Below are 12,046 nucleotides of genomic sequence, written 5' to 3' on the forward strand. Positions count from 1 at the left end.
GTCGCGGAGATTTCCGTAGCGCGGTAATTCCAAAGTCTTGTTTTCTCTTATCAACAAGAGCTGATTGGAAATAATTAACAAGCGAGCGGAAGCTAAACCTCTGCGCGGTCTTTGGTATCTACCAATTTTCAGCTTGCGCATGGCTCCTTAGCATCAGAATAATGAGCTTGTCTCTCCAAGTTACAAGCACATGCTCCTACACACAGAATGTGTTTTAAGCTAATTTAATCTTTTGTAGTTGCTTTTTTCTTTAAATTTCATTTCCATATTTTTGAATTACGCTTTGTGCGTTTCCTTCTCGGAAAGGTTTCTGAAGTCGCGCTTTGTTCTGTAGCACTCTGCTCCGTTAAGGAGATTACAAATAATAGACGAAATTCTGGTAATTAACATTTAATCTTTAAACGCTGTGTTATTTATTTACAGATGTGAAATGAGAAAATGAGCGTCCCTTAAACAGGCACGGCTTCTGCTCTTCAAAGCAGAGCAGTTCGTAAGCAGCTCAGCTAATATTTTTATTAAAGACCTCACCTTCAATTTGGTTCAATTCAGTTCAGCCCGGGTTTGAGCAAGCCAATTTTCTGCTTCAGACTGCTTTAATAAACCCTCTGCTCTATCAGAAGCCTCTGCAGTTCCTGATGAAGGCAGTTTATTTTAAATTAAAGGAGAGTTTCTTATCTGCCGGAGCAAAGAATGTGACTACAGTAGTCGTTCTTCCTTTTGCAGGGTAATTAAAACAAAAACCGCTTTCGGCGGCTGATAAAAATATGGGATCTGATACGTGGTGGCCCTCTAATGTTGTGCAGATGTGCCATTGATGGAAGTTTATTTCCTTCACCCTTCTCCTTTCGGCCACATCTGGTTACCCTGAACGACCGTAAGACGTACAGCCCTACTTGAAAAGGGATCAGCGGATTGGCGTATCTCTACCCTGCGTCAGTATGATGGCAATCGTTGATGATTTAATTGAACTTGCAAGTGAAACCTAAGCTAGATTGAAGCTTTAAATCGCCTTTCAATTAAGCAGGATGTCAGTCGATTGCCTCAAAGCCGCAGTCATGGTGAAGCTGGAGGTGGATGCATGGCTTCACTTTGCTTAATCAGTCTAGTGATATTTGACATGACACCTGGCTAGCTGAGCTTTCATCAACTTGACGGCAGGAGTTATTAGCTTGAGTGGATAAACTGCACTATAAATACCTGTTTTGATGTTTAGGATATGCTTTGAACAAAGATACAGCACTTAAACTTTTCTACCTATATTATCCATTTTATCAGTCAAGCCATCAATCATTTTTGTGGTGCAACGCCTAGGTAGATCACTGTAAATTTGATGGTATTGCTTTAAGGTGATGATACACGGGGCAACTTTTTGAGCAATGTTGCTGGGCAGTGTCACCGAGCATTGATGCTTGGGCACTTTCCCATTGAGAATGGGCAACAAATTTCTATCTGGATACTTTAGATCAAAATTTGTTGCCCATTCTCAATGGGAAAGTGCCCAAGCATCATCGCTCGGCAGCATTGCCCAGCAACATTGCTCAAAAAGTTGCCCCGTGTATCATCACCTTTAGAGTAAGTTTAAATGAAATGCCACATACATTATTACAGTTAACTGACCTTTTGTATGAGAGCTTGATTGGATAGACCACTCTATAAAACAAGATTTCTTAGCTTTACTTTTGTTGCTTTAGATTATGCTTTTCAGCAAGGATATTTGCACAAAAAAGCCTTTATTTGAACACCGCACACATTATCAGAGTCAATAATTTTAATATTTTTACAATAGCTGCTTGAATGTGTGCTATTAGTTTGCTATAAGATAGCTGAGCTATTGTCAGTTTGGCCATTTATTTTGATTATATAAAGCTTATAAATAGGGCCCTATGAAATCCGTTTTATTTTTTCTTAAATTCCAAAGACTCCATTTTAATGGTTAAATTAAATTTTAGTAATCAAAAAGCATGTCTAATTAATTGAAATAATGAAACTTATCCAATTTACCAACAATTTATTAAAAGTTTAACAAAAAATTAATTTTTTTTTAGGGCCCTATGATATACGTTTTATTCTTTCCCCTCAAATTCTGTTTTGTTTTAACCAAATTCTGTTTTAACTTTTCTGGTTTCCATTTTAATCATTTAATTACATTTTAATAATCAAAAAGCATGTCTAATTAATTGAATTCTTAAAAACAACAAAATTTATTGATTAAAAAATGTATTTTTATGAAATGTTTTGTTTTTTTCAGAAATTCTGTTGCGTATTTTAATTTTCCCGGCAAGCAAATAACGCATACCATTTAATTTATCTTTCAATCATGAAATTAAACTTTTTTTTGTCAAACAATGTGCTGCACAACAGAGCTTCACTGTTAAAATTAAAACATGGAAGAAAAACTGGGATTATTCCTTAAAAAGATAGTTTTAACAATTTATTATTAAATTAATTTATCTAAATTCTACTGTACAACACTAATTTGTTTCTGTCAAGTTAAATCGAACTTTTATTTTGACAGGTTGCCAAGAGCTTTGAGTTTCTCTGTATTTATGACGATTGGTTTCTCAAACGAAGCAGTTAAATGCTGATGAAGTGACTTTCAAAGCGGCTCTGGAGATGAATTGCCTAGCAATGCGTTCATTTCCTCATATAGTGATGCAGGATTTATATTTAAATAGTCTTTTTGCAGTGTAATATTCACAGACACTAGTCTATATCGCAATTTGATTTAAGTGTACTGACCTGCTTTTTATTCATTCATCAAAAATTTGACAAATTCCGTGACATTCCGCGTTATATACTAAATTCTGTTTTTATGACTGGATTCCGCAATTCCCAATTCTGCGTTTTCTGCATCGCGGAAATCATAGGGCCCTATATAAAGTTTTATTATATAATATAATATAAATATTATATTATATAAAGTTTTCTACATATTTTTTATTTTTACTTTTATTTGATTTTTTAAATTATTTTATTTGATTTTTTTTACAATTTTAATTTAATTTTATGTTATTCAGATACATTATCTGAGTGAGAACTAGCTTGTCTGTCTTTTGTTAATTTGACAGCCGGATTGATTAGCTTGATTGGATAAATATCTTTATAAAACTTTTATTTTCTTAGTATAGAATATGTTTTGAACACCGTTTAACACAGTTTGAACACTGTTCATTTTAATTAAATTCAGTTTAACAATAGCTTCCCTGGCTTTCAAATTGGCATCGAGGACAATTAGTCTGATAAACTCTCATTTTTGGCTTCAGTTGTTTTGTATTAGATTTTTAGCACAAATTTCTTATGCTTTTTAGCACAGATCTCACCACATGCATTATCTGAGTCAATAACCGTCATTTAACCGTCATTGCAACAATGGCAGTTCGGATTCGCGTTATTAATTTGAGTGAAGGTGTTTGTCTGAAGTGAGGATGAATGACAGGTTATTTGCCGCTCTTTTTTTTTTTTTTTTTTTTGCCTTCAGGGTCTACTGTACAGATGTACCGAGGAGTTTGTCGGGTCTGTTCACCGCCTCCACCTCCTTCCCGCTCGCTGGGTTATTTATCATAGTTGTTCTAGTCACTGCCACTCTTGACACTGGTGTTATTAATGAATATCCACTCTGCCGGTAATTCAGTTTAACCTGTCTCCCCGCATTCATTCATTCTACTAAACCATCCACAGGAAGAGCAAAATTGAGGGAGGGGTGGGAGAAAGGAAATGAGTGAGTCATGCGACTGTATTTTACCGCTGAGTTTGTTTTTTGGTTGCGCTTCATATTAAATGTTTACTGTCACTGCATGCACAATCCTGCCAGGATGTGTACAACAATGTTGATCTGTCTTTGCACAAGTTAGACACTTTTGTTCTCATGATTCCTTCTCATTGACCTCTGACCTTTTCCACAGGCCACGTAATGTGGAGCCAGTGTGTTCGACCCTGCAAGCTCAGATCCTGAACTGCTATAGAGAGAACCGCGAGCAGACACTTCAGTGTTCAGACCTGGCCAAAGAGTACATGCAGTGCATCAATGCAGCTAAGAAGGTAAGAAACCATAAAGATTTAGGTGGTAAAGTTTTTGTTTAGAAGCATTTGTGACCTTAAATGCACAGTTGAAGTTCATTTATTTACTGTAACGTTAAAAAATATATCACAGTTCAAGCATATGCTTTTCAAGCAGGCATTAAAAAAATTTATTAAATCAATAAATATAAAACAATCTTATATAAATATACTAATAAAACTAAACATAAATCTGTTGCTAAGACTATAACTTTGTAGATCACACGCAGAACTTTCCACTCCGATCTGCGCTTTTGTTTTTTTTTTTTTTTTTAGAATTGCACTTTCACGCTAATTTGCCCTTTATAGTTTATTGAAATATGAATGTTCATGACATTCATAAATATCTGAATCCATTTTAACTAATGATCTGTTAAGTATTTTAAGTTATTATGAAGTGTTAACAAAGTACGCAAACTACCTCACATATTCAGAGTTTGTGTCCTGCACAGGTGAAGGGTTTGAATATTATTAATACATATTAAATATGTTTTATGATGTATGATTCACTAATAGGAGGACATATAGAAGTCTAAATAGTTTCAAGTGTCCAAGTAGTTCCATTTACATCTTACAGCCAACTCACACTCAACCGACAGACACTTCATTGGGTTTTGTGTACCCCTGTCGGCATCTGTTGGCGTTGATTGCCACTTGTTTTCACCGACTGAGCATGTTCGTTTGCAACATGTTCATTTGTTGGGTTATGGAATCTCTGAGAAGTGGCGTTCTGTAATCTGGTGACTGTCCACGTTGGTTGGCTTCTGTTGATGCAGTGTGAATTGGCCTTTAAATGTGCAGTATCAATAAAAGCCTGTTTGATACCAAAATGATGTTCACACTAAGGTTGCCAGGTTGCTGTAATTTTGGTTGCTAGCAGCTGTCCTACTTGACATTAGTATACAACCTTAAAGGGTTGGTTCACCAAAAAAAAAAATCAAAAATATCTTAATTTGTGTACCGAAGACAAACAAAGGTCTTACAGGTTTGGGACGACATGAGGGTGAGTACTTAATGACAGAAATTTCATTTTTGGGTAAACTAACCCTTTAAGCAGAGTAATATGTGAACTTCGCTCTTGCTTTCATTGCTAGTAGGCATTGCTGTAGCTCAGATGGTAGAGCATGGCCCTAGAAACCCCAAGATCGTGGATTTAATTGATTCGGGACACAAAAACTGATGAAATTTATCCCTTGAATGCACTGCAAGTCTCTTTCTGCCAAACGCATAAATATAAATGTAAATGCCCATTGGCATCCGCAGCGCATTTGCATAGAGTTGAACTCTCATCAATGTCTGTAGCTCATGTCACCTCAAATCACCTCACATCATCAAACTTCACTGAAAGAGAGTCACTTTTTAGTCGTTTTGTTGATATAATTTGCTGCCAGCGTGAATGCCCCTTAAAGATCAGAGAGAGGGGGTGGAAAATGGTCATGAAAAACTCGATTTTGATTGTTATTGGTGCAAGAAACCTTGATAAACATAATAAGTGGACTGAAGTATAGTTCAAGTTTTAGTTTAGTTATAGTTTCAAAAAATGAAAATTCTGTGGTCCAAACCTGTAAGACTTTTTTTCTTTTGTGGAACACAAAAGAAGATATTTTGAAAAATGTTTGGACCCAAACGTTCTTCAAAATATCTTTATTTTCACATACTTCATGTGTTCTACATTAGAAGGAAAATCATACAGATTTGGAAGAACATCAGGGTGAATAAATGATGACATGCTGCATTCCAGTCGTCGGTCTTTTCTCAGACATTACATTCGCTTAAAGGCATAGTTCACTCAAAAATGAAAATTATCCCATGATTTACTCACTTTTAAGTCATTCTAGGTGTATATGACGCTCTTCTTTTAGACGAACATAATCGGAGATATATTTTAAAATATTCTTAGTCCTCCAGGCTTTATAATGGTTGTGAATGTGGGGGGCACATTTTAAAGCCCCAAAAAAGTGCATCCATCCATAATAAAAGTAATCCATACGACTCCAGGAGGCTAATAAAGGCCATCTGAAGCGAATCGATGTGTTTTTGTAAGAAAAATATCCATATTTAAAACTTTATAAATTCAAATAACTAGCTTCCGGTGGACGACCGTATGCATACTGCGCAAGTCGACATGCACCAAATGAGTAACCCCTGATGCGATGTATGACGCAGGATGTAGGAGTATCGTAAGCTTAGACGCCTCTCACGGCTGTGAAACAAACTCAAGCTCCTCTTCTCTTATATCGAAATCCTCCGACACTTCTAATTTGTGACCGGTGTTTAGTTTTGCTCTGTCCTCTGCGCTTCTGCGTTTGTCATTGTGTCATGCATCGGGTCAGAGGATATGCTTCCGCCGCAAATCGATGCATACGGCCGTCTGCTGAAAGCTAGTTATTATAGTTAATAAAGTTTTAAATATGGATATTTTTCTTACAAAAACGCATCGCTTCGCTTCAGAAGGCCTTTATTAACCCGCTGGAGTCATATGGATTACTTTTTTATGGATGGATGCATTTTTTTTTTTTTTTGGCTTCAAAATGTGGCCCCCCAATTCACAACCATTAAAAACCTTGGAGGAACAAGGATATTTTTAAATATATCTCTGATTGTGTTCGTCTGAAAGAAGATATTTATATACACATAGGATGTCATTTTTGGGTGAACTTACCCTTTAAGTGTTTTGTGTTGGTCCGCAGCACCCTTGCTGCAGTTTTGTCAGTAAAGGTGTACTTTTCAAGGTGTTAATTCTCCAGGAGTTTTATTTTCAATGTTCAGTTGTAGCCTGGCAACAGTAGAGTAATTACTCCACTCCATCACACCCTCAGTCGCAAGGAAGAGAGCGTGTGTGGATGTGTTTCGGGCTCACAAGTACACACTGCACTCAGGGAGTGTGTGATAATCACTGCTATGGCAACGGCTCCCAGTACCAGGATGTGGATCTGGCATGCCGCCGCATGCTGCTGCCGGTGGGTTATCGCTCTCACTTCCTCATTCCCCTCTCCTCCGCTCATCCGTGCTCTATTGTAACTGTTGAATGCAAGTGTTGACTTTTGATTTGAACTCTTTTTAATTACTATTACTTAGCAGCACAGCTACTCAATATGAGTTTGAAAATGTCCTTGTTGTTTGGGAAGGTGTTTTTGTTTTTTCCCTTGAGTCTTTCTGAATTGAGTATTTTAAAGAAAGGGGGTTTTCAATGCAGTTTGATAAAGCAATTTTGTGTGTGTTCAGACACTCAGTTGCATGCTGTGTCTTTGTCCAACTTTTCACATAAGCATTATTGCTACAAAAGCAGGAGATGGTAAACACAAAATCCAGATCAATGGTATTCGTTTGGCTAATCGAACATCGCTCTCAGTGCGCACAAAGCCTCGGGATATTTGTTCACTTTGTGGGCCAGGGGCGAGACTGTACAGTATGTCTTCCCGCTGGAAAGAGAGATTGGCTTTTAATGTGGTTTTCCCTTTTCTACAAACTGCTTTTTCTAAACTGGGTGAGGTGAACATGAAAACAAAATTGACCATAAGAAATATGTCAGGTTATGGAAGAAAAGTGGGTTGTAAGCAGTTTCATGTTGACCAAAGGCATAGTTCAACCAAAATTGAAAATGTTGTTGCTCAATGAAAATCTTCCCCTCCGCCACAGCTCTCAAATATCATTGATGTTTGTGTTCTACAGCAGAAGAGAAGATTTTCAGTGATTAATGACTTCAATTCAGTCTTTTCCTCACAGAAAGCATTGCATGGCTTAGGCATCATATGATTATAACCTGTGTATAATATATGGAAAAAAGCATAAAAATATCATCATGTATTTACAGAGAAATAGAAAAACCAATATAATAGCATGAGACTGATTAAAGAAGGACAGAGGATTCTTTTTATTTTGCGTGAATTATTCCTTTCAACAATACACATGTCAGTTTACATTATAAGTAACACTTGCTGAGGCAAATCACCTCTAGATAATATTCTTTGCACAAGGCTTGTGTTACCTCTCAGAACAGACGTTGCTTGCTAGAGGTGTGAAATATAATGCAGTCAACCTTGTTATAATTGGGATGCATTTAATTAGACTCCAGCAATTAAACATAAGCTAAGCAGTGGCATTTAAGACAATAATTTAACCTCATATGGTTTATGTTTTTTTATATATATATATATATATATATATATATATATATATATAATATAGAGAGAGCGCGAGAGAGAGTGTAGAGTGTTGTTACCATGCCATCATTTTACGCCGGACTGCTTCACAAATGAGGGTCAATTCAACGCTGGATTTACACAAAAAGTTAACATGACGGCACATGCTAGTCGATGAGTTGAATCAACTCCACAGCAACTACATATATTTTTCCACTAACCATTCAGAAATGTCCAGTTGCATTCTAAAAGTTGTAACTTCTTCCTGAGTCTCTCCATCAGTGTCCGACTCCGGTTTGGCTGAACACCGTTACTGACAATCGTCATTTTGGCTGCGTGAGATTCTCCAGCTTTGTTGTTGTTGAGCAACTGAAGCGCAAGCTGTTAAAGCTCCGTCCTCTTCTAGAAAGGGGGCCAGGAGTAGCAGCTCATTTGCATTTAAAGAGACACACAGGAAAACGATGTGCAAATTTGACAAGCTATAATAAATAATCTATGGGATATTTTGAGCTGAAACTTCACAGACACATTCTGGGGACACACTACATCTTGTGAAAAGGGGCATAATAGGTCCCCTTTAAAGGTTTAGTTCACCCAAAAATGAAAATTCTGTCATTAATTACTCATTAATTACTCAAAAACAAAAGAATGGCTTTATTCAACAATATCTAGTGATGGGCGATTTCAAAACACTGCTTCGTAAAGCTTCGAAGCTTTATGAATCTTTTGTTTTGAATCAGTGGTTCGGAGTGTGTATCAAACCGCCAAAGTCACATGACTTCAGTAAACGAGGATTCGTCACATCATAAGTGTCTAGAAATTTTAATGGTTCACCACTGGGGGGCGTGACTTTGGCAGTTTAATACACGCTCTGAACTACTGATTCGAAACAAAAGATTCGTAAGCTTCGTAAGTAGTGTTTTGAAATCGCCCATCACTAGGTATTGTTGAATAATTGTCATTATTTTGTTTTTTTTGGTGCACAAAAAGTATTCTCGTCGCTTCATAACATTAAGATTGAACCACTGTTGTCACATGAACTGTTTTAAATACGTCTTTAGTAGCTTTCTGGGCATCAAAAAGTGTTACTTATCTTGCTGGCAATGCAGGCCTCACTGAGCCATCGGATTTTATCAAAAATATCTTAATTTGTGTTCCGAAGATGAACGAAGGTCTTATGGGTGTGGAGCAACATGAGGGTGAGTAATTAATGACAGAAATTTCATTTTTGGGTTAACTAAGCCTTTAAGACTAATTAGTCGACTAGTTTTTCAGGCAACCCAACAGCTAGTAAATGTTATAATTGTAAATATGTAGTTTTGCACATTCCTATTTTAAGCACAGATCAAAGACAAGTCTACTCATCATAGCAGTTCCCAGACAGCAGTTAGAAGCTATAGAAGCCCTTATTAGAGAAACTCTCTCTTGCTCTTGACACACTTCATTTTGGGAAGGCTGCATGCCCTGGAATTAAGGGAGACCGAGAGAAGAAGCGGGAGTTGGGCGGGAGCGAACCCCGTGCTCTCCATCTGAGGGGGCACCCACGCTTCTCTGGGCATTGTCTGGGATAATGACTCCGAGATTGGCTGATTCCTCCATCCTGCACGCTCCACCCTGCACCGGGATCTTCCGCTCATTTACGGCCAGGGCCAGATGCACCGACGGTGATTGTGATTGATGTTTTGAGCTCCCTTGCATTTAACACAGAGGAAGAGGAGAGAGAGGCTTGTGGGCAACTGCTGAAGGAAAAATGGAGGGGAGGAAATATAGAAAGGGATAAAAAAAAAATGGAGGTGAAGAGAAAAAAGAGCGGGAGAAGGGAATAGGCTAGTTAGCCCTCCGTGTCTGACGCTGGATTGATGCTGTGGGGCGGCAGGGGCTGTTGTGTCAGGGCTGAACTTTTTGAGAGGCTGCCCAAAACTTTTAATGCTGTTTCTCTCAGCGTAAAATTTGCCCCCAAAGCCCCAGCTCTGCCATCAGCATTACTGCAGGCTCAAGGGCTAATGCCCCATGTGTGTGTTGATGTGTTTGTGACAGTTCAGGCCAATGCATGCTCTTGGAACAGATGTTTCAGAATGCCTGTCCACATATAGAAATACATCAGCACTCATATGAGCTCTGAGATGCCGTGAATAATGTGAATGTATAAGAAGAGCTTGAGAGTTTGTGGGGTGCTATACTCAATAATTGTTTTTGCTCTGACATAGTTTAAATTATTTTCATTTGAAACTATTTTTCTTAATGCAAGTTAAGAAAATTCATACATGTCATGTTTACAAATGTCTGTCTTTATCAGGACTCAGACTTATTGTTTCGGACTTCTACCCTAGACTTCTATCATTTTATTTTATTTTATTTTATTTTATTTTATTTTATTTTATTTTATTTTATTTTAAACAGACTTACTCAAACCCTAATACAAGTTTGAAGGTTGTTGTTGTTGTTGTTATTATTATTATTATTATTATTATTATTATTATTATTATTATTATCATTATTATTATTACTTGTTATATTTAATAATGATATTTAATTATTAATATTAAATATTTAATGACTATAATAAATGAATTAATAAATAAATAAAATATAAACCACTAATGTTTAAATAAATATAATTTATTATTACTATTGAAATCTTTATATTTAATTGTAATAATAAATAGTATAATAAATGTTCAAACACCAACGTTTATATAAGAATTACATTTATTGTTGTTATTATTTAAATACAAATCATGTTTAATAATAATAAATATAGTAATATAAAAATACTAAGGTTTAATTAAATGTATTATTATTATTGTTATTATATAAATATTTATTTATAAATGTATATTAATAAATAAAATACAGTGAAATGTATTACTATTATTAATATTATTATTAAAATATAAATTTCTAATTTAGTTATTTTTAATAGTAATATTATTATACATAAAAATATACAAATATCCAATATAAAACACACAAAAACACCAATGTTTAAATAATTCATTGTAAAGTAAATAATTAAAAGGTAAATTGTTGTTGTTATTATTAATGCATTTATTAATTAAACATTGGTTTGTTTAATCATATTGTTTTTGCTTCTATTTTATTAAAGCAATAAGCTACTCAAGGCTGCTTTGCGTTGTGCCTAAAAGCACCCTTTAATTGTGGTAAAATCAATGTAACACACAGTCTTGTAACTTCTTGCTTTATTTATGATTTTTGCTCAATAGCAGACTCTATCAGATTTGGCTAACTTCAGGGAGCATTTTTCCTCAAAGGTATAGATAGGTTTGAAATGCGCACAAACACACTTTCAGTACCATCCTGTGTCTAGCGTCCATCACCACACACACACGAGTCAGATCACAGAATGTACTGCTGCATTTCTCCAGTGAGGCCCAGAGATGGAACCTCTTTTCATTCGATTGACTAAAAGGAACTGGCTGCCAGGTGCTCCGAGGCCTTCCCACGACCCCCGCTGTGCCAACTCAGAGCTGTGTGTGTTAACGTGAGTTCTCATATCAAGTACTGCTGGAATATTGCATGACAGCTTGTTATTTATATGGTTGTGGAGCAAGACACAAATGCAACGACTGACTCTGACTCCAGGGTCCACAAACAAATCATCAATACGAGCACCACCATTGAAATAAATGGTGGGTTAAATTGGTCTGCATCAGACATTTCAAATAAAACAAGATGTTTCTATTGTGTGTGATCTGTGTGAGCTCTTTCAATGAAACAAGCCTGAAAACAGAATGAGATAAATGAAAAGCTAGAAGTAAAGGAAGAGAGACTAGGTCAAGGTACTGTAGGTGGGCAGACGCTTTCAACATCTTTCTACTTAGATGAGA

At 36.2% G+C, this 12,046-nt stretch overlaps 1 protein-coding gene across 5 annotated transcripts in view; it reads left to right on the forward strand.

Annotated features, from left to right (window-relative positions):
• chchd6a (coiled-coil-helix-coiled-coil-helix domain containing 6a) overlaps positions 1-12,046 on the forward strand; it is a 71,160-nt gene that overhangs the window by 42,945 nt on the left and 16,169 nt on the right. For all 5 annotated transcript variants that reach the window (XM_051879530.1, XM_051879533.1, XM_051879532.1 and 2 more), the window contains one exon: positions 3,903-4,038. In XM_051879530.1, coding sequence (XP_051735490.1) covers positions 3,903-4,038 — 136 coding nt within the window. The remainder of the gene's footprint in view (positions 1-3,902; positions 4,039-12,046) is intronic.

Source organism: Ctenopharyngodon idella, chromosome 22 (assembly GCF_019924925.1).
Source record: "Ctenopharyngodon idella isolate HZGC_01 chromosome 22, HZGC01, whole genome shotgun sequence".
Taxonomy (NCBI): domain Eukaryota; kingdom Metazoa; phylum Chordata; class Actinopteri; order Cypriniformes; family Xenocyprididae; genus Ctenopharyngodon; species Ctenopharyngodon idella.